Here is a 22,922-nt window from a genome sequence, read left to right as displayed (position 1 = left end):
TACAATTCAGATGCCTTCCCTGTGTATGGCTGGTTTCCAGTCTAATCCAAAAAACACATCTCTGTTTTTTATAAATCCTGCTTCATTCTTTAAAAGGTTCAATACAGTTTTCTCCTCCTCCTCCTCCTTCCCCAAGATTCCTCCCCTGATAGTGCCATCTGTCAAATAAGGCTCTCTTATCTGGACAAGCAGAGGAGTTTCCTTTCCGGGGTTTGGGGGATTGGACCCTTAGGGCAGGTTGAAACTTTGTTTGCCTTACCATGGTGTTAGCCTAAGATGTGGTACATGGTAAGTGGACCACTGATGTGTCTTCAAACTTGTATTTTTGTTCCTCTTTTGAGAATACAATGATGGTGGTAGCTCACCTCAAGGAAGAAAGGAAGTTTGGCGTTCTTTCGGAAGTAATTTTGACAAGAGGAGCCCTCAATATGAACATGGTGGATATGAGCCTCAGCCTTCACACCTCCAGGAGGTTGATGGAAATGTGTTGATGAAGGATGTCCAGGAGGACCCCCAAGTAAGACAGTAAGTGACCAGGCAGACTGGTTTGCATGCAGCAGCCTCTGGGACTAGGCAACTCTTTCACTCTCCCTGGTCTTTTCTTTTCTCACTGGAAAACTGAAGAATGCTAGAAGGGGAATAAATGGTTAAGCAATCCTAATTGTAGTCCTGGTGACAGAGAGGTGAGAGGGTATAGAAGAAGACTGTCTTAGCATTTATGACCACCCTCCTCCTTTCCACTTCCCCTCCACAGCACTCCCTATAGCAGCCGGCGCAAAAAGAGGAGAGTGAAATGGCAAAATGAAGGCCATATCCATATTACTGTGTGGAGAGATAAAAAAACTCTGAAGAAAATGGGAGAGAACACAAAAGATGGAAACCCAAAGAGCTGGTTCAAGATTACCGTGAGTGTCTTGGCAAGGTCTGCATTAGATAGAATATCCCGGAACCTTATAAAAAAGGAAGACCACATTAAACAACCTTATGTCAATTATTTGGAGGAGAGCTTTCCAATGGAGAGTTCTATCCATTGGAGGATGTAGGAAATCCATATTTGGCACGAAAATAAGAAATAATGCCAGTAGTCCCTTCTTTTGAAGCCCTGTACAGCTCAATAGAAGGTCAGACAAGAACGCTGTTGGGTCTCTTTTCCAGCTTTAATTCTATGTTGTCTCTCTTTACTCCCATCCTTTCTTTTCACCTTTAGATTCCTTATGGGAGACAGTATGACAAGGCATGGCTAATGAATTCAATCCAGAGTCATTGCAGTGTCCCCTTCACTCCAGTGGATGTAAGAGAGGATGGTGAAACCAGATGAGTGGGCACAGGGAAGTGGGGGCGGGGGGAGCCCACTGAGTAGGAAGACTCTATCCTCCAAAATTATTGTTGCCTCCCCCTCCTGCAGTTTCACTACGTGAGAAACCAGGCTCGGTTCTTTGTCCAGGATGTTGGCACTGCCTCTGCATTGAAGGATGTCAACTACAAGATTTGTGACAAGGAGAACCAAAAGGTATGTGTTGAGGGCATTACTTCTACCTAGTCCCGGGGCAGGAGGACAGGGCAGGGGCTGGTCGTTGTCTTTGGGATGAAAGTTCTTGGTGCTGACCCCACGTCTCCTTCCTGCAGATATCTATCTTTGTCAATCCTTCTACTGTACCCTACTCTGTGCGGTATAAGTTGGAGCCAGAAGAAATGGAGCAGCTAAAGGTAATGCAGACTCAAGGTCCATTGTGCCCACACCCAGACCCACCTCTTCTTCCTCTAGCCCCTGATTCCCCTATCCCCACCAGAGCCTCTCAGTGGCTCTCTCCATCTCTCTCTGCAGCTGACCATGGACAAACGCTATGATGTCTCCCAGCAAGCTCTTGACCTCCAGTGTCTCCGCTTTGACCCAGGTACACTTGACAGCAGTAATTCTAGGGCAGGTGAAGGCACAGGGATCTGCCTGGGAGGGAGGCTGAGGGATGGTGATGTGGGGAGGGATTGGTGCTGGCCCTGGACCCCTCTCAGCCTTCTGATTGCCTCCTCTCGGCTTCCTGAAGACTTGGTGGGCCATGATATAGATATGATCCTGAATCGAAGAAACTGCATGGCTGCCACCTTGCAGATCATTGAAGAGAATTATCCCAAGGTGAGGGCTTAGGCCCAGTGCTGTTATTAATGGTAGGGGGTGGAACTCATGGGGTGGAGGACAGATTTGTCTCTGAGGCCCTAGATGGTAACTGTCACTCTAACTCTTCTTCACCAACAGCTGTTGTCCTTGAACTTGAGCAACAACAAACTGTACGGGCTGGATGGCCTGTCTGACATTATACAGATGGTCCCCACAGTCAAGATCCTGAACCTCTCCAAAAATGAGGTGAGAAGAGGGAGCCAGATCAAAGTTGGGGTTGACAGTGAGTGGTAGTGCTCATCAGAGTGATGACAGGAGGCGGGAGAAGGTACCTGTGTGGAAACGTGGGGGCTGGGGGTGCAGGGGCCTGTGTGTCTCTCTTTCCCTGGGACTCCTTTCCACTTTCTTCCCCATATTTCTCAGCTGAACTTGGTGTGGGAGTTAAACAAGATGAAAGGGCTGGATCTTGAAGAGCTTTGGCTAGAAGGGAACCCCTTGTGTGACACCTTTCCAGACCAGCCCACCTACATAAGGTCAGTGTGAACACCTCTCACACGTCCTGGGAACCTTTGGTCCCGGGAGCCTGAACTGTCCCTGAGAATGCATGTATGCAGGAAGTTGCCACCCTGGTCCTCTAGAAGGACCATAAGTCCCACCTTCTTTTTTTTTTTTTTAAAGATTTTATTTATTTATTTGACAAAGAGAGGCATAGCGAAGAGAGAACACAAGCAGGGGGAGTGGGAGAGGGAGAAGCAGGCTTCCCGCCGAGCAGGGAGCCCAACGTGGGGCTCGATCCCAGGACTCTGAGATCATGACCTGAGCCAAAGGCAGATGCCCAACGACTGAGCCACCCAGGCGCCCCAAGTCCCACCTTCTCCTCTCTCTGTGTCCTTCACCTGTAAGGAGTTTCCTTCCTCTGACCTGCTCACCTGTTCTCCTGGTCTGGGGTCTGTTTCCACCTCTCTGCATTCAGAGTTCCTTAGCATGCCCTCCGAGAGTGTGCTCCAAGAAGCAGGGCTCCTCCTCCTCCCCAGGACCGGGAGCGACCAGCCTTGAGCCAGATGCTGGTGCCCTGGACTGAGAAGGGTCCTCCAGCCCAGGGCCTCATGCTGAGACGGGCCTTCCTACTCCCTGCCGAGATGGACATTCTCTCCCTTGTTCGGAGAGGGGACCTCCTGCCCTTGCCCCCAAAGGGTTGCCCTCTCTAATCTCAGGCGGCCATGGTGGCTTTCCTGCCCCATGCTGAGGGCCGAGGTCCTGGGGGACTGCCATCATGACATCCGTTCCTCTGACCCAATTTCAAGAGCAAGGTCCTCCTTGGGAGAAACCAGGGTTCCCTGAGTCAAGGGGCCAGAAATTGGTGACTGCCAGTGAGTGGAGGGCTTCCTGAGGCAGGAGTGGAAGGCAGAGGGCAGAGGTGCTTGAGAGGACAGAAGGACAGGCCTCTCAGAGGCACTGCCCCCTCCCTTCCCTCCACACATTACATCAACGCGATTGATCCTTCAGAGAAGCCTGGGTAGCCCAGCACAGGTATGATTCCTCAGGCTAGGAACCGACTGAGACAGGCACAGTGCACAGGGGCCATCAGGAGGAAAGGCGGTGATCATAAGAGGGGACCACAGACCCTCAGCCCCATGCTGACCTGGGGCTTGACCCTCTACTCCCTCTGGGGAAGGTCTCCTGGCCCCGTGGCTGCCTCATTCCCCATGCCCAGCTCAGACTGAGCTCACACAGGTGACAAAGTTTCAACCAGCATGCAATGGGCCCCCAGCCCAACACCTGCAATGTTTTCCATTCTACGTCGGATGCCAGGGCCAGCCAGGGCAGGTGAAGGAAGGGACTGCAGGCAGAGAGCCATTTCCCCCTTCTCCTCTCTTCCTCCCTGACCCCCAGCACCATGGTAGAGCTTCTTTCCCTTCCCTTTGCTTTGCCTTCTCTTCCTCCTTTGTCTCTGGTTCCCCTATGTCTCTCCCACCTCTCCCCTCCTACCTTCATTCCCTCTTCTGTCTTCATCCCCCTACCTCTCCCTCCTTACCTCCTGGGCCTTGCCTCACTCACCTCCCTACCCCAGCATCCTGGGCTATCCCTGGGGGGATATCATGGTCCTGCAGCATGTTGGACCCCTAATGAAGTAGTAGAGTGCTGGACTCCCACTCCATTCCCACTTTCTGGAGTCTTCAGTGGGGACTTGGAGGAAGGAAGGGAGACAGGAAGGGAGGCTCTGCCTTAGAGCCTGAGCTCTAAATTTTGTTTCTTGTGGCACTGAAGAAGGGAGTCAGGGCCATCTAGGTGGGAGCTACCCAGTAGAAAGGAGAGGGAGGGAAGGGAGGGAAAGTGTAGGAGGAAGGCTTTGCAACCCTGACCTATCAGTCACTTCTTTCTATTTTGGATTTTGGACAGTGCCATCATGGATTGTTTTCCTAAGTTGTTGCGCCTGGTAAGTGACTACATTCATCATTGTCTCTTACTAACATTGATCATCACCACACCTGCCCTCAAGAAGGGCCTTGCTTAGATTACAGGTTTGTGTCAGAACCTTAACCATTTTAGGGGACCTGGACTCCTGAAAAAAACATGAATATGTTCCCTGGAAAAATGTACACACACGCACACACACAAGTTGCATATAATAGTAAATACTTTCAGGACGTCGTGATGAAGACACTCACTGTAATCTTGTCCATATAATTTCCAGTGCTCTTTCATACCTAACCTCTGATCCTCACCCTCTCTTGGGCTCATCTTTTCCCCTGATCATCCAGGGCCACCTCCCTGGTCTCCACTGCTGACTTCTTCTTCCCTTCTCCAGGATGGCCAGGAGTTATCACCACCAATTATCATTGATACTGACACACCCTACTTGATAAAGCCCTGCAAGGTGAGGGAAAATTGATCAACAACATTTGGGCTGTTACAAGGGAGGCTTTATCAGCCACATAATCTCAAATGTTTTTTGATTCCAGGAAAGTTACAAAGGATCTGATGCACTGAAGAGTCTAGTCCTGCAATTTCTGCAGCAGTAAGTACTCCTGGGAATCTGGGGAAGGGGTTGGCTAGGATAGGTGAGGCCACCCAAGCTCAGGACTGCTGACTGGGTCTGGAAATCTCATCTGAGGTCCAGACCACAGAGATAGACTGTCCTCATTACTCTCCCACAGGTACTTCTTGATCTACGATTCTGGAGACCGTCAGGGTCTCCTCGATGCCTACCATGATGAGGCCTGCTTCTCCCTGGCCATTCCCCTCAAACCTGAGGACCCAGCCCTGTGAGTAGCAAAGCTCCAACTCTGCTCCTCGGCCCTGTGGCTCCCCAGTGGATACAGGGCAGCTCCTGGAAACACCCACACTGGCCAGACCATCACCTTCTGTTCCTCTTTCTCTGCTAGAAGCAGCTTGTATAAGTACTTCAAGAAAAGCAGGAAAATGAAGAAGCCCAAGGAACCCTGTGCGTGTGTGATGAGGAAGATTGGGCAGGGAAAGGGGGTGTGCAGGGGTAATTATAGGGCTCAGGGTGTGGCAACCCTTGATCTTCACTTTCTTCTCCTCCCCCCATAGCCCTGTGTGTTCAGCCACTGAAGCATACAAAACATAACATCGTGGGCTCCCTCTGTGTGCTGCCCAAAACACAGCATGACCTCAGCTCCTTCTTTGTGGACGTGTGTTTCCAGACGGTGAGCACCGGCTTCCTCCCAAGGGCAGCCCCAGAAAGCCATGGATGGGTAGGAAGTTTAGGTGACTTAGCAGCTGGGCCCTTCCCTTTCAGGAGAAGATGCTCTGCTTCTCCGTTAACGGGGTGTTCAAGGAAGGTGAGTGTGCATTGAGCCCCTCCCCAGTTGCCCCACTGCTCCCTCCCCGCTGGCTGGGCTCCCTCTCAGAACTGTCCCAGCTTCCCTGATCCTTTTCCTTCTCTTCCTATTCCTGTTGTGTTCTCCTGCCTCCACTCTGTCCCCAAACCATCCTGGTCTGAACCGGGTCTATGCCTGTCTGCCCCACAGAGCTTGGGCATTAGGGACACAGTCTGTTTCCCTAATGAGTTTCATGGCTGTCATCCCAGATCCTTATTCTGAGAACTACCTGGGGTGGTTACTTAACCTCTAGGTTTCCTCATTTGCAAAATGGGGCTAATAACACCCACCTCTCGGGCAGCTGTGAAAAATGAATCAAATGAATTTGTGAAGTGGTTGTCACACCACCTGTCACATAGTAGAGGCCTTGTCACTGGAAGCAGATTGTTCCTACTGTTGCCATCCCCATACCAGACACCCCGACTCCCAGTGAACAATTATCCCCTTCAGCATGAGTATCAAGTCAGACCCTGACTGGGAACACTGCGTGGGCATGAGAAGCATGTGCAACTCTAATGGGGTATTGTTGTTTGTTGTTAAAGTGGAGGGAAAGTCTCAGGGTTCTGTTCGTGCCTTCACCCGGACCTTCATCGTTATCCCTACTGGCAATTCCAGGTGAGTGCTACGTTGTAGGTGGGAAGGCTTGTCCCAGCCTTGCTCAAGGGTGTGGGAACGTGGTGGTGAAGACATCTTGGTTTTCTCAATATTGTGGGAAGCCAACAGGTAGATCCAAGGAGCGGTCCGGTCTGGTGGTTAAAAGCGTAGGCTCTGGAGTTAGAGCACTGGGTTCTCTTCTTGACCCCAGCACTCACTGGGTGCATGTGATCTTGGCTAAGTCACATGACCTCTCTGTGACTCATTGTCTTCCTTGGAAAATGGGGATTAGACTGTCCATTCCCTTGAGCTATTGTAAGGGATAAATGTGGGTGTAAAATCATCCCTGGGTTGCAGGTTAAGTACACATCTAGTGAGGCTGGTAGACAGTCCCTGCAAAGGTGGGCTCTGTGGGAGGGGTGGAGGCACCAGCCAAGGAATCTGGGGGCAGGGGGGCAGGCACAGTAGAAGTATGGAAGGAATCTGGTTGCTCAGTGGCAGTGGGAGCAGGATCATTGTTGGGGGTGTGGAGTTGTACATTCATCCACTTGTCTGAGGGCCCATTTTCCCTTCAGTCTATGCATCGTGAATGATGAGCTGTTTGTGAGAGATGCCACCCCCACTGAGACTCAGAGTGCATTCTCCAACCAAGAGCCTACACTGACCTCCAGCTCCATGCCCACCCTCTCCCAGGAGCAGCAGGAAATGGTGCATGCTTTCTCCACTCAGTCTGGGATGAAACTCGAGTGGTCTGAGAGGTGAGTGTTGGGTGTACATGGGAAGAAGGGTGAGTTGGGACAGCGACTTGGGTGGGGGAGCGTGAATTGAAATTCACAGGAAGTTTGGGGGAAAAAAAGGAAAGAAAGTGGACACATGGAAAAGGTATCATACTATTATATATGTGAAGGATTTAAAAAATAGTATAATGCTCGATGACATTCTTCTATATAGAAAATCTGAAAGAATCCGCCAAAAAGCTACTAGAACTAAAAACATAGCAGGGTTACAGGATAAAAGACCAATATACAAAACTCATTTGCATTTCTGTGTACTTGCAATGAGCAGTCCCAAAATGAAATTAAGACAACAAGCCCATTTACAATAGCATCAAAGTAGTAAAATATTTGGAAACAAATGTAACAAAAGAGGCACAAATCCTATACTCTGAAATCCATAAACATTGTCGAAAAAAATTAAATGAATGGAAAGATATCCCATTTCCATGGGTTGGAATATTGCTAAATGGCTTAATATTGTTAAGATGGCAGTAATACCTAGAGCAATCTACAGATTCAACACAATCCCTGTCAGAATCCTTCTCTGCAAAAATTGACAAGGTTATCCTAAACTTCATACATAAATGCACCAAAACTATCTTGAGAGACAAGAACAAAGTTAGAGGACTCACACTCCCTAATCTCAAAACTTGCTACAAAGGTACAGTAATCAGGACTATGTGGTGCTGGCATATGGACAGTGCATGAATCAATGGAGTAGAATTGAGAGTCCACAAATAAACCCTCACATTTATGGTCAATTGATTGTCAATGAGAGTGCTGAAAAGCAATCTGTTGGGAAAAGAAATAGTCTTTTCAGCAAGTGGTACGGGGACAACAGGATATCCACATGCAAAACAATGAATTTTGACCCCAGATTCACATCATGTACACACATAGACTATAAATGGGTCAAAGATCTAAAGGTTAAGAGCGAAAACTATAAAAATCTTAGAAGAAAACATAGGTGTAAGTTTTCATTAATTAGGCAAGTGTTTCTTATATCTGACACCAAAAGCACAAGCAACCAAAGAAAAATAGATAAATTGGGCTTCAGCAAAATTAAAAGCTGTTGTGCACCAACGGACACTATCAAAAGAGTGAAAATCCCACCAAAGGAATGGGAGAAAATATTTGCAAATCACATATCTGACAAGAATATATGAAGAACCCTTGCAGCTCAACAGCAAAAGGACAAAGAACCCAATTTTAAAAAGTGGAAGGGGGTGTCTGAATAGACATTTCTCCAAAGAAGATATACAAGGGACCGAGGAGCACATTTAAAACTTCTCAGCACCATTAGTCATTAAGGAAATGCAGATTAAACCCACAATGAGTTACTACTTCACACCCACTGGGATGGCTTTAATCAATAAAATGAATGATAACAAGTGTTGGTGCAGATGTGGAGCAATTGGAGTTCTTATGTATTATTGATGAGAATATAAAATGGAACAGTGGTTGGGGAAAACATTTTGGCAGCTCCCCAAAATGTTAAACATGGAGTTACCCTATGACCCAGTAATTCCACGCCCAAGTATCTAAGGAAAACATATGTTCACTCTAAAACTTGTACAGGAATGTTCATAGCAGCATTATTCATAATAGCCAAAAAGTGGAAACAACCCAAATGTCCCTTAGCTGATGAATGGATAAATAAATCTGGTATGTCCACATGGTAGAATATTATTCAGTCATAAAAAAGAATACAGTTCTGATATATACCATGCCATGGATGAACCTTGAAAACATGCTAAGTGAAAGAAGCAAGCCTCAAAAGGTCACATATTGTATGATTCCATTTATATGAAATGCCCAGCATAGGCGAATCCACAGGGACCAAATGCAGATTAGTGTTTTCCAGGGTCTGGGGAAAGGGGAGGAATAGGGAGTCATCTCTAATGTTTAAGGAGTTTTTTTTTTTTTTAGGTGATAAAATTATATGGGAATTAGATAATGGTGATGGTTGTGCAATCTTGTGACTATACTAAGAAAACACTGAATTGCACACTTTAAAATGGTATGTGCATAAAAAGATAATAAAATGGTATGTGCATATCTCAATAAAAATGATTAGAAACTTGTACTCTTAAATTTTCCATTTATTTTCTTGAATGTCTTTCTTTATCATGTATATTAATTTCCCTTGTTTTTTTGGAGAGCTTTATTTTCTGTTTTGAATTCTAGTGGGCATGAATGCCAGTGATAGGCATTTTCACTAGGTCTTTCTTCATCATTGCACATAGTGTTCATACCGGTACATGCATCCCAGCAAAAAAAAGGTGGCACAGATTTAGCATCGCATGGTCAGCATGTCTGTACTGTGGTACTAATGGAGATCACCTGTTCTCCCACTCCAGGTGCCTTCAGGACAACGAGTGGAACTATACCAGAGCTGGTCAGGTCTTCACTATGCTCAAGGTGAGGTCTAGGAGTCATTAAGCGGGCTACAGATGGGCATTTCTGGGCCTTCAGGAAGTCCAAGAAGGTGGGGGCTGGGTGGCCTGGGAATGAGACTCCGGATCTGGGTCTTCTGATGTCCCAATTCCTTCCCTCCAGAACGAGGGCAAGATCCCAGAGGAGGCCTTCAAGCAAATCACCTAAAAGAAGCCTTGGATGTCCACGTCATCATTGTTTCTCTTTTCTCCAACCTAAGACCATGCCCATGACTGGGGATGGAGGCCTGGCTGACCAAGAAATCAAAATTACCTTGCAAGCCAGGTAACATAACCCCCTGAAGGATCAGTTGTTCCATGTATTTTCCCCACTCATGATTGCTGTTTATTTTCATAATAAAGAGTTATGTTGCACGTTGTGTGTTGTGTGTCCTAGATCGCTCTTCTCCTGCCCCAACCATGAGCCAGTGAGTCCAGGCCTAAAAGGCCCTGTCCTCTCCCTGACGTTATTCACCCTGGCAGTCTCCCCGGCAGGTACACAGGCTTGACTCCATAGGTAGTATGTCAATAAGTTCTGGTGAGAAGGTACACACACTGCTTCCAGGGATTGGCCTTTGGAAACAGTGTGACTCAGTCAGATGCTCTACCTGGAGGCCTGCAAAAGCAGGCATGTGACCTGGAACAGTATGGGCTTTGCAAGGGCTGCCTACCGGCTAGTGAGGGCCGTGGAAGGAAGGAAGATGAGGACTCACATATATTTACTTCTTATTCCTAATCATTTGAATGCATTCAAAGGCATACTGTCAACAGTTTTATGACTTGCACACAAGTGAATGGGAGATGGGCCCTCCCACACCTCTCACCATGCTTGCATTTGTCTTCTCATCCAGCCACTGTACTGCCCCTCCCCCTCTCTGAAGGTGCACTGTGGGGGGGATCTCACTTTAGCACCTGAGAGTGAGGGAGAGCCAGCCAGTTTGCCCACAGTGCATTTCTCAGAGAGCTGACAAGGGTGCTCCGTGTCCATGTGCTTGAGGGGATTCAGACATTTAGTTTCACTTCCAGACAAACAACAATAGCACAGAATCTCACATTATGGTCGGTTCTGTGGGACCTTTCTCGATGATCAGCAATTGGCAGTTCCGAATCGCAGGCAAGAATTGAAAGGGACACTTGTGCAATTTATTTTCCACACTTCTGTAATGTTTGGACTTTAGACCACATGCAGGCATAATTCTCTTTCTTTAAAGATTTTATTTATTCATGAGAGACAGAGAGAGAGAGAGGCAGAGGCAGAAGGAGAAGCAGGCTCCCCGCAGAGCAGGGAGCCCGACACGAGACTCGATCCCGGGACCCTGGGATCATGACCTGAGCCGAAGGCAGACGCTTAACCGACTGAGCCACCCAGGCGTCCCTGACAGGCATAAATCTCGAAATTAAAATAGTAGCAGTACCAAGTTTCTCACTACCATCCTATATAAATGATGGCACTGGTGAGGTACCACCAGTTTACAAATTATGCCTCTATTGGCAGGTCTCACGTAAGTCATTTCCTACCACTTGCCACTTTTCAGTTCTTTATGTACATTTACACAAGGAATCCATACGGGGGTGTGTGAATTTCTTAGAAATATGAACTGAAGGAATAATTGCCATTACATAAGGAGTAATTCCATGCTATTCCATGTAGTGCCTCCGTGGTCAGAGACAAGTCTCAGCCTCCTCACCCAGAGAACTGAGTCTGCATTGTGAGGAATAGAGGCAGTCTCACATGTTAGCGAGCAGTTGCAGTGTCTGGCTCAGATTAGGCTCTCTGAGCTGAGTTCCCTCATGGGCAGGGACCACGGAACCCATTGCATGGCCCCTTACTGCCTCTCTCTACATCATTACATCTACATCATTAGGTTTCCACATCCTTGGCCTCCTTCCCTAGCTAGCTCAGATGCCATGGACTTCCAGTCACTCATTCTGCCAATTCTAGTACACCAGGTGATGCTGAAACTGCTATTGCATGGATCACACTTTGAGTAGTAAGAACTAGAGAATATCTGGCAAGTGGGCACATGGTTTCATCTATAATAATGCTCATTTCAGCATTGCTTGTGAGAGCAAAAGTGTAGGAAAAAACAAAATGTCCATCAAAGGTGGCCCAAAAAATGCATTGTGATTCATTCTTATAGTGTGATATTGTATAGCAATAAAAGTGAGTGTCTTAGAACTATAGGAATCAGGCCTTATATTCATCTGAAGAATGTACTGTTATATCAAATTATCAAATGGAAGGTAAAGGCACCTACAGTATGAATATATATGTATATGTATGTATGTATGTGTGTGTATAACATTTTTTATTAATTTTATTTTATTATGTTATGTTAATCACCATACATCATTAGTTTTTGATGCAGTGTTCCATGATTCATTGTTTGCCTATAACACCCAGTGCTCCATGCAATATGTGCCCTCCTTAATACCCATCACCAGGCTAACCCATCCCCCCACTCGCCTCCCCTCTAGAACCCTCAGTTTGTTTCTCAGAGTCCATCATCTCTCATGGTTCGTCTCCCCCTCCGATTTCCCCCCCTTCATTTTTCCCTTCCTACTATCTTCCTCCTTTTTTTTTTTTTAACATATAATGTATTATTTGTTTCAGGGGTACAGGTCTGTGATTCAACAGTCTTACACAGTTCACAGCGCTCACCATAGCACATACCCTCCCCAATGTCCATCCCTCAGCCACCCCATCCCTCCCACCCCCTTCCACTCTAGCAACCCTCAGTTTGTTTCCTGAGATTAAGAGTCTCTTATGATTTGTCTCCCTCTCTGGTTTCGTCTTGTTTCATTTTTCGCTCCCTTCCCCCATGATCCTCTGTCTTGAGTCTCAAATTCCTCATATCAGTAAGATCATGATACTTGTCTTTCTCTGATTGACTTATTTCACTTAGCATAATACCTTCTATTCCATCCACGTCACTGCAAATGGCAAGATTTCATTTTTTTGATGGCTGCATAATATTCCTGTGTGTGTGTGTGTGTGTGTGTGTATACCACATCTTCTTTATCCATTCATCTGTTGATGGACATCTTGGCTCTTTCCATAGTTTGGCTATTGTGGACATTGCTGCTATAAACATTGGGGTGCATGTACCCCTTTGGATCACTACATTTGTATCTTTGGGGTAAATACCCAGTAGTGCAATTGCTGGGTCATAAGGTAGCTCTATTTTCAACTTTTTGAGGAACCTCCATACTGTTTTCCAGAGTGACTGCACCAGCTTGCATTCCCACCAACAGTGTAGGAGAGTTTCCCTTTCTCCGCATCCCCGCCAACATCTGTTGTTTCCTGACTTGTTAATTTTAGCCATTCTGACTGGTGTGACGTGGTATTTCACTGAGGTTTTGATTTGTATTTCCCTGATGCCGAGTGATGTTGAACACCTTTTCATGTGCCTGTTGGCCATTCGGATGTCTTCTTTGCTGAAATATCTGTTCATGTCTTCTGTCCATTTCTTGATTGGATTATTTGTTCTTTGGGTGTTGAGTTTGGTTAAGTTCTTTATAGATTTTGCATACTAGCCCTTTATCTGATATGTGATTTACAAATATCTTCTGCCATTCTGTCAGTTGTCTTTTGGTGTTGTTGATGTGTATAACATTTTTTAAGAATACTTTATTCACAGTTCAAACATAAAGCAATTTATGGAGTGTACAAACACCTTATTCTGGTTATTAGTTACATCTCAGGGGCAGGGAAGACAGATGGTGCAATTAAGGGGATGGACTCAAAGCACTTGTCACATTTATTGTTTAACCTGGGTTATGGGTACACAAGGGTTTATTTAATAGCTTTTTGTAAAAGTTAGTGTATTTGATATTTTTGATAAGTAACAAATGAAACATTTAGGGGCTGAAGTTCTTTATCATAAATGTATATTCATTTTATCAAACAATTAAAACACAGTTAACTACAGAGATGAAGACATCAATAATCAGCAATCCCACCATCATTGGAAAAAGAGAGTAACACTTTGCTGTGTTCCATTCCTTTAATTTGCTTGCATATATGCAAATACATCGTATATACATTACATCGACGTTTCATGGAATTGTGATATCATATATGCAGTTTTTATGTTATCACTGTTTTGTTAATTTTTGTAATTAATATTAAATCACTTGGTATGAGGAAAGGATTTAACTTAGATTTTTTAAAGACTTTATTGTTTTAGAGCAGTTTTAAGCTCACAACAAAATTGAGGGGAAATTACTTCCTGCTCCCACACATGCATAACCACCGTCATTATCAACATCCTCAACCAGAGTGGTACATTTGTTCCCACTGATGAACCTACATGGATAAGTCATAATCACCCAAAGTCCATAGTTTATATTAGGGTTCACCGTTGGTGGCATACATTCTATGGGTTTTGGCAGATATATAATGACATGCATCCATTTTTTAAATGTTGATTTTTATTGAATCTTTACAGCTGTACCTGTACCAGTCCTTGAACAATGCATCTTAATCCGTAGCCTTGGAAATGCCACACCTGTTTCATATTAAATAATGCAACTACCTTCTCCTGCTCATGAGCTTTCTACAGTCTTCCTTTAATCTGTATGTCAACCATTCTCTTCCCAGCAGTGATGAACTTATAGCACCACAGAACAATTACATTACCTGGCAATGTGAAGCCCACCTGCCCAGCTCCCCTTTTGAATGGCTGGGAGGAGTAGTGATAATTAGAATGAGTGACACAAAGATGTATTCAATACTGAAGGCGCTGAGCATTGTTCTGATTGTTTTCAATGTAGTGTTTCATTTAATCTTCCCTACAACTTTAAGGGACAGGTACCATCCTGATTCCCATTAAATACAAGAGAAAAGGTGACACTTGGAAAAAGGAACCTGCTTACTAAAGGTCATGCATCCTGCAACTAAAGGTGCCCATGGTCAAACCCATTCCCTGAACCACTGTTCCTATGTGATATGTCTTCTTTGTTATGGCTGAGGCCAGCACAGGGGAAGCGACTCACCCAAGATACTGTGGTTTGGCATGAGCACAGGCCTCCTGAAGCAACTCTTCTGTCCAGCAGACCTCTTACTGGCTTGTTACCATATATGCTCTCTTTTTCTGAGGCTCAGTTAGAAACTGCTCCACCAGTAACAAACTAGAAGGTAAAAGAAGGGAACAGGAAATCACTTGGAATAAAAGCAATTTATTTTCTTACCTTTCTCAAAATTCCTTGCTTAATTCATCCCACAACACAGGAATGACACCAAAGCTCATGCACCAGGTAAATGTCTGTACATTTCTCTCCCTTGGCTACATTTCTGGATACTCTCTATGAGAGATATGCTCTTTGGTTTCTTTAAGTGTCAATTCTTTTGTGAGAGGTGGGGAGGCAGACTGGGCAGTACTCATGTTTATCCAAGTCCTACAATGTGCCAGATGTTTCTATAGGTTTTCTCCTTTCTCCTCACCAGAGTTCTGTGAGGAATGTATTGTTATTCCCACTTTACAGATGATCAAAATAGGCCCACAGAGCACTATGCTTTCCCAGAGTCACACATCGACTCAGGAGCAAGAATGAGGTTCTCTCTCTCTCACTCCCCACAATATACCCATCAGCTTCCCTTTGCGAGGTTGGGTTTCCAAAGCTTAAGAACTGATTGTTTTAAACTTTCCTAGAATTATGACCACATGGTTATTCAATGTGATATTGATTATAGAGATGAAACCTTGTGCCAGGAGGCCCAGGTGTACAAACCACATGGTCCAGCTGGTCTCTGAGGTGTTAAGCAAGGTCGATGTGACAGCAGAGCTGTTTGCTCTTTTTGGAGGGTGACCTGAGAAAAGGTTGTTGACATTTACACAGGGACTTTAATGATTGGGTACTTTATACTTTAACTTAATCCTTACAGCTACTCAAGTTGCTGTTCATTGTTGACATTATTCAGATTAGGGTACAGAAGTTATGAGAATTGAGGTAACTTTCCCCCGGGGAAAATAACCTTGTAAATTAATGCTCAGGAGCTTAAAACCTAGAATTACACAAAGCGTCAGTGTTTTTCTGCTCTGTGATGTGGGCAAGGAGTCAATGGGACCTTTACTCCTTTTATACTTACTTCAATATATATATTCATATATATATGGTGGTATATGTCTGTATATATGCTACACAAATGTATATATACACTGTATATACATATATCTGTATATATCTGCTATACAGATGGTGTTAGCAAAATTTAAAAGTACAAAGTATATAAAAAGGTGGGAGAAAATATTTGGAAGACACATTGTAGGTATGGGGTTAACATCTTCAATCTTTCAATCAACAGAGAAATGAGCCAAAGATTACAACAGAGAATGCTCATTCAAAGCAACATAAATGCCCCATAAAATCCTTAAAAACATGCCCAACCATATAACTGATGAAATGCCAAATGAGCTCTCATTCGAAGTGAAACAGGTAAATACCAACACAATATATAGAGAGTGATCACAAGTTTGTAAAATATATAATTTAGGATAAATATTTGTGCATTTTATTAGGATATATACTGGAAAAAACAACAAAATACAGATTAAATAATTAATAATGAGTATCTTCTAGTTGGTGTGGGAGTCCTGGCAGAAGATTAATATCCTGATATATTAATTTGGCTAAGTGAATAAAATCCCCAAAATGTTATTTTTAAATACTGGTTATGAAACAGTCTTCAATAAAATAATGACCCTTATTCTGAAATGACTGTTTTCCTTCTTCTTTCTTATTTTAAAGTATACAATTCATATTAAGAGCTGCAATATTTAAATGTCTACAACCCTGTGCTGAGAAGGCCAGTGAACGAAACTGCCTAGGGTCAGAGCAGAGTCCACAATGTACACAGATGTAATGCCCCTAGAACAGTGGTCTGGATCTCAGAAGTAAGACCTGGGTGCCAGTATATGTCACCTCCCTAAAGGCAGAAGGGACCAGTCACAGTTCAGTAGTGTAAGTCCAGGGGGAAAAGAGGCAGATATGGGATCAGTGCAGAGGGAGGGTTCTGTACCAGACACAACACATTTGCAACATAATTTACAGACATAATTAATATACCATTAATTTCCATATAAGGAAATCTGACTAGCTGAAAGAGTCATGTTCACATGTACCAACAGATAATGCAAGGAAGAAAAATGAATGGCAATCAGACATGTGTAAAATTGCTCAACCACACGAAAAACTAAATGAAAATAAATGTAATAGACACATCGAGATATATAAATATGTAAACAAGGTATAGAACATCATGTACAACACGACCTAATTTTTGAAAAATTTCTCTTTTCAGAAGAACATACATACGTCATATTTTAAATGATAAACAATCCCACACAAACATATATGGGGAATATTAACAAATATATTGACTGGTTATTTTGAGGTGGGACATAGAAGTTGGAGATGGGAGATACAAGGTAGTTCCTCTCACAAATGGGTATTTCTTCTGTGTTTCCAAGGACTTAGGGGAGCACGTACAACTGATTTTTAATTAACAAAATAAAAGAAAATTATGACAGCATAAGATTAACCTAGTTGTGTTTTTATTTACAAAACTAATGCTGAAAAATATATTCCTGGACATTAAATATGTTAAATATATTACAAAATAAAAAGGTTACACATAGCTTTGTATTTATAACCACACACATACGTGCATTCCTTTGTTTGAGAGAAGGGCCAAAGAAAACATCCTGTCGCAGGAGTTAATATCCATGGGCTCTGCATCACTGCTTAATACTTCCTGTGCAATATAAACCCCAGAAAGTTTTCTCCAGAGGGCTTCCACAGGGAAAGCTTTTTTTCCCTCTCCCTCCTTTCCAGGCTTCTTGCTCGCGAGACCAAACTGCAATTCTGGATTTGGTCACCAGATGGCATGAATCTCCAATTAAATGTTATTTTCCAAAGGAAAAACTATTCATTTGGCAAGATGAACAAATTCTATTTTGAATGGAGGTTATGAAACAGTAATGTAAAAAAAACAAAATCATGATTAATTCCTTAATTCAGCAATAAACACTTTTCAAAACATTCCTTCAAAACTTTGATAATGAATTGACAATGTCAAATGAGTTCATCATAAAAGTCAGTGAGATTTAAAGATTAAAAGATGTATGAAAAATTAGAGGGAAATTATTCATATTTACTGCAACACATACTTTGTATACCAGGAGCTCTCTTGAATCAGGAAAGACATAAACAAATGAAAACGAAAAATTCATAGAAAACTATAGGAATGCAAATAAACTTATGAAAAGAAATCCAACAACAATAAACCTACAAATAAAAGTCCTGGTAATTTTATCCTCAACTAAAAAAGATAAATTGCATGATAAGGTTTGCTGCCACCCCATTCTTACAAAAAAGTGTGTATATCTACTCATATGTATTGTGCATCTGCACGTATATTGCACATATACATTTGAGAAAAGCATCTGCAGAATGTGCTCCACGCCATTAACAAAGGATAGCTCAGCAGGATAAAAGCTGGTAGATACAAGATCATTTTATTTTCCACATATACATGCCTATATTGTTTGATTTCTTTCAATTACAAACTTACGTTAGCTTTATAACTGAGGAAAGTAAATGAGATAAATTTTGGAAAACAGGAAACAACTTGTTATGATCTGACCCCTGATTCCATATAAATCTACTAACCTCAAAAGTAATTCATAGTTAATTGCTAAGTTAAAAAAAAACATGAGGTATATGCAATATAATCCCAGTTATTGTTTATAATACACCGAAGTGCAAAAGTATATGAATATGGGTAAGTACATGTGTGTCTAAAAGGATATGGCCAAAAATAGCCACACACACACACACACACACACACACACAGATACACACTCCCTCAGAGACACAATGGCAGCTTTCTCTTCATGAGACAGGGGTGGAACTTCCCATCAGAAGCTCAGAGAATCAGGTAGCATCCGATTCTGCAGGAAGGCCTGCCTGTGCCATTCAAGCCTCCAGCATGCCCGGTTTGGTGGGTCAGACCAGAGGCCCTCCCCAAATTCTTGCACAGCACCTGCAAAGATATTGAGAGATGTAGTTCTGGTTCTAACCAGCAGGTGGTGATTTTCTCAATATGCTACCTTTGTTGCAAAGGAAAAGTATCAATTTTTGCAAGAAGAGACAAAGACAATATGAAATAAATAGTCCTAAATAATTTTTAATTCATATGTATAGGAATTTATACATATATATGAAAATATATATAAGAATAGAGAGAGAGAGAACATATTATATATATATATATATATATATATATATATATATATATATATATATATATAAAGACTCAAACTGTATGTATGATTTCATTTGTTGATAATGACTCCCAAAGCTGAGTCTCTCACAACCATTCATTTATTCAGCACACATATGTGGAACACTGGTAGCTCGAGTCCATGTGTCCATCCCACTCTTTTCTCTGATCCCCAGACTCTCATTTCCAGCTACCTACAAGACTTGTTCACTTGGAGACAAATGACTACAATTCCTTTCTGTATGTATGGAGTGGGTTTGTGTATGTGTATGTGTTTCTCTGCTGTTCAACTGAAAACTAAAGAATCAGACAGGATAACTCATTAAATAATAAAAAGAAATGGCACAAATATCCTTTCCTCTTTCCAACTCCATATATTACAATGAAAAAAAAATAGCACCAAGCTCATAAATATGTATACATTTTGTATCTTTTGTGTATATTTTCATATGCTCTTTATTACAGTCATGCTATTTCTTCTACATCAAAAATCCCATTTGATAGAAAAGAGAACTCTGGGACTAGCATTTTTAACATTTCTTAAAGTCCTAGGATGTGCCAGACACTTTCTATAGTTTGTCTGATATTCTCCATCAAAATCCTGTTAGGCAGGAATTTTGCTACTCAGCAATATCTATTTCCTTCACTATTATTTTCCATTTGTATATACACATGATAAAATATTGTAAGTATGTACATGTGATAATAAAGATACATTTATTTATGAAAGCACTATATTGATGAAAGGGTTGTGGAAAAAAACAAAAACGTTGCAGCCAAAATCTGTCACATCTCAGTAATCACCAGTGCAGGGAGCTACCTAATGCCCAGGATCAAGTAAGCCACCAATGTCTTTTGCGTCCCCAAGCCATCCCCAGCCACTCACATAACCAAAACCATGTGATGGAGAATGGTTGGGTGGAGGGCAAGGCTAACCTGAGAGATTGTAAGTATTTTCAGGGAAATGGAATGTGCCAGAATAGGCAAAGCCAGGTGCAACCGGAGCCAATGAGGACAACTAGAGCAATTATACAAAAATAAAGGCCCTACGTAGTTTGGCTGACCTAAGTGCATAGTGATCAGATCAGGGCACCATTGTGCTAGAAGATAATCAAATTGGAATTCTCAGTTTAATGTTCAATGTAGAAGTTAATATTTTCAGTAGACAGTCTAATGCCTTTACATTGTGGACATTCACTTCTTCACTTTAAACTAACACTGTTCTCATGTTTTCTGCCAAACCATTTTTATTCCCAGTGTATGAAAATGAATTGTGTCAATGGGAGAACAAGAATGCTTTGTATTCAGCCATATTTATTTTGGGAATTTAATAGAGAGTATTCATAGCGAGACTACTTTCGTGGGGGATGGGAGTCAAACATCCTTTAAATAGGAATGAAGGCAACCTAATTTTGTTCTCAATTTGTATGGTCTTTGTTTGTATTACCAACAAGCAAAAATATTGTCATTCAATCTTTCATTAGTGAGCGCATTAAAATAAAATATTTAATTTTGATAAAAATTATTCAGTTGGACATTATGTTTTTGTATGCTTCCTGCTTAGTTTTGACAGTGAGATTTTTGAACTGGCGGTTTTTTTTCTCCAGAGTCAAATGACAAATAGGTTTCTTCCTCTGTAAACACTGTCCATGTACTAGCAGATAAAACTTTAGAAATGAGGGCAAAATGTGTCCTGAGTCTTTTACATTAATATGATTTTAAAAATAGTATTCAAGGCTCAGCAAAGACTAGTGCTGACTTTCTGTATTCTAGACATCCGGTTGACATTTCCGCCTTCACTATGTGAACTTTAACTGAGATTTGCATGAATAAAAGGTTATTTATTCCTAGTCCTTTCTCTGTAACATGGTTTATGCCTTTGATTTCCTGATCTATGAAATACAGATCATCACTCCTTGCCAAAAAAGAGACTGTGGTCATTATACAAGAGCTTATAAACTGAGAATCCCTGTACAATACAAGAAAGCCATATTTACACGACTCATGGCATGTCAAAAATGAGAATCATTCTTATTTTAGGAAGGCTCTTGGGGGGCTGGCTGTAGTGTCCCCATTTTTCTCATTGAATATTTTTATCCTTGATAGTTCTGAAATTTTGGCAAACATTTTCATTAACCTCCATAATAACCGAAGCAATGAAAACTCTCATCTTTTTTTTTTTTTTTTGAGAGAGAGAGAATGAGAGAGAGCACATGAGAGGGGGGAGGGTCAGAGGGAGAAGCAGACTCCCCGCTGAGCAGGGAGCCGGACGTGAGACTCGATCCCGGGACTCTAGGATCATGACCTGAGCCGAAGGCAGTCGCTTAACCAACTGAGCCACCCAGGCACCCAAGAACTCTCATCTTATGTATCTACTTATATATAGTTACTATATCAACTATATCTGGATGAAGTATATAATGCCAGCTTCTTCATGTTTCTGATTTTAATTTCATTCCCTTTCTTTTTCTACTCCCGATTTTCTAATTGAATCTCTGTTTATACAACGATAATTGTGAAATATTAATCAAATCTGTCTTTTGATTTTAACTGACCTGGTTTTAGAGGTCTTATATTCCTTCAGTTAATATTAGTTTACAAGCAGAGGATAAAAATTAGGGACCTGAGGACCACAATTTTTTCCACATAATATTTAATTATTTAAATAATTGTCAACATCTAAAAATTGGGATATTTCACATATAAATACAGTTTTCTGGCTTATCTTTAAAAATGGGGTTTGGTCACATGGGGCCTACATTTTTACATTCCCCCCGGAAAACAACTGGCTGGAGCTGATAGCAGTTTCCTCATCAGGCATTCATCATAATATTTATCACTCCCTATTCTATGACTCCACACACTGACACAGAATGTTAGTTTCTATTTTGCTATTAATGCTATTGATTTTCTTACAGTAAAGAGAAAACTGAAATATTTCTTGCCTCCATTTAACCAAAAGTGTGGGACCAAAAGACTGAGAGTGTTGTTCATTTCAAGAAAACTGGAGGGAGAATATTCACCTGTAGAAGCAAAGGTTCTTCCCTTGATTTTTACATAGACCAATTTTCATTATTTACATTACCAATGTGGCCACCCTAGGCTTTGAGTATAGCCTTCCTGGAGTTAAGTTTTCCACGTCACATCACTAATATGCCACACAACCTTTCTGAGGAGAATATGGTATATATGCACATTCTAAAATATTTAAACACTTAAAGGACAAGCATATTTGAAGTGACTTTTTTTTTTTAAAGATTTATTTATTTGACAGAGAGAGACACAGCGAGAGAGGGAACACAAGCAGGGGGAGTGGAGAGGGAGAAGCAGGCCTCCCGCCGAGCAGGGAGCCCGATGCGGGGCTCGATCCCAGGACCCTGAGATCATGACCTGAGCCGAAGGCAGACGCTTAACGACTGAGCCACCCAGGCGCCCCCTGAAGTGACTTTTTAATGACAGACTAGAAGAATGTCATTTGATGGGATATAATGAACTTTCATTTGCTATATTTAGTACTGTCATATTTTTTTTATCAGAAAAAGGATTATATTCTTCCTCCTAGCAGGTCACAACAGGGTATTGGATACAATACGTATTAGATAAATTCAATTCTGTGCCAAGTTACCTCCGGCCATGATATTTTCCTCTGACCCAATGAGTGAAGTTATATAGCATTTCAATTGTGCCAGATCACTTTTAGAGATAGACAGTGGTCTGAATTAGGAAACTCTAAGACAGGCTTTGCCTGTTTTCAGAGTGGTTTGCTTTATGCCTTTACAAGAATTGTATTGCAAATATTCAACATAACTTTAAGTGCCTAATATCAGGGAATGGACTTAATGGATTTGGATTTTCAGTAATAGAAGTAACTCC

At 42.4% G+C, this 22,922-nt stretch overlaps 1 protein-coding gene across 1 annotated transcript; it reads left to right on the top strand.

Moving 5' to 3' along the window:
* Positions 1 to 347: 347 nt before the first annotated feature.
* LOC123842554 (nuclear RNA export factor 2-like) lies at positions 348 to 9,932 on the top strand. Its single transcript, XM_064574846.1, has 20 exons — positions 348 to 525; positions 755 to 905; positions 1,208 to 1,291; positions 1,406 to 1,510; positions 1,627 to 1,707; positions 1,826 to 1,895; positions 2,043 to 2,131; positions 2,252 to 2,359; positions 2,537 to 2,646; positions 4,514 to 4,550; positions 4,923 to 4,991; positions 5,077 to 5,132; positions 5,272 to 5,379; positions 5,500 to 5,558; positions 5,669 to 5,784; positions 5,877 to 5,919; positions 6,501 to 6,573; positions 7,128 to 7,310; positions 9,689 to 9,749; positions 9,888 to 9,932. Exons 1-20 carry the CDS (start codon positions 491 to 493, stop codon positions 9,930 to 9,932), a joined length of 1,683 nt encoding a protein of 560 aa, XP_064430916.1. The 5' UTR covers positions 348 to 490.
* Positions 9,933 to 22,922: the final 12,990 nt, after the last annotated feature.

This window comes from Mirounga angustirostris, unplaced genomic scaffold, assembly GCF_029215605.1.
Source record: "Mirounga angustirostris isolate CCGP_5_RB_7025 unplaced genomic scaffold, mMirAng1.0.hap1 SCAF_11, whole genome shotgun sequence".
Lineage (NCBI taxonomy): Eukaryota > Metazoa > Chordata > Mammalia > Carnivora > Phocidae > Mirounga > Mirounga angustirostris.
This window is presented reverse-complemented; position numbering and strand designations above follow the sequence as displayed.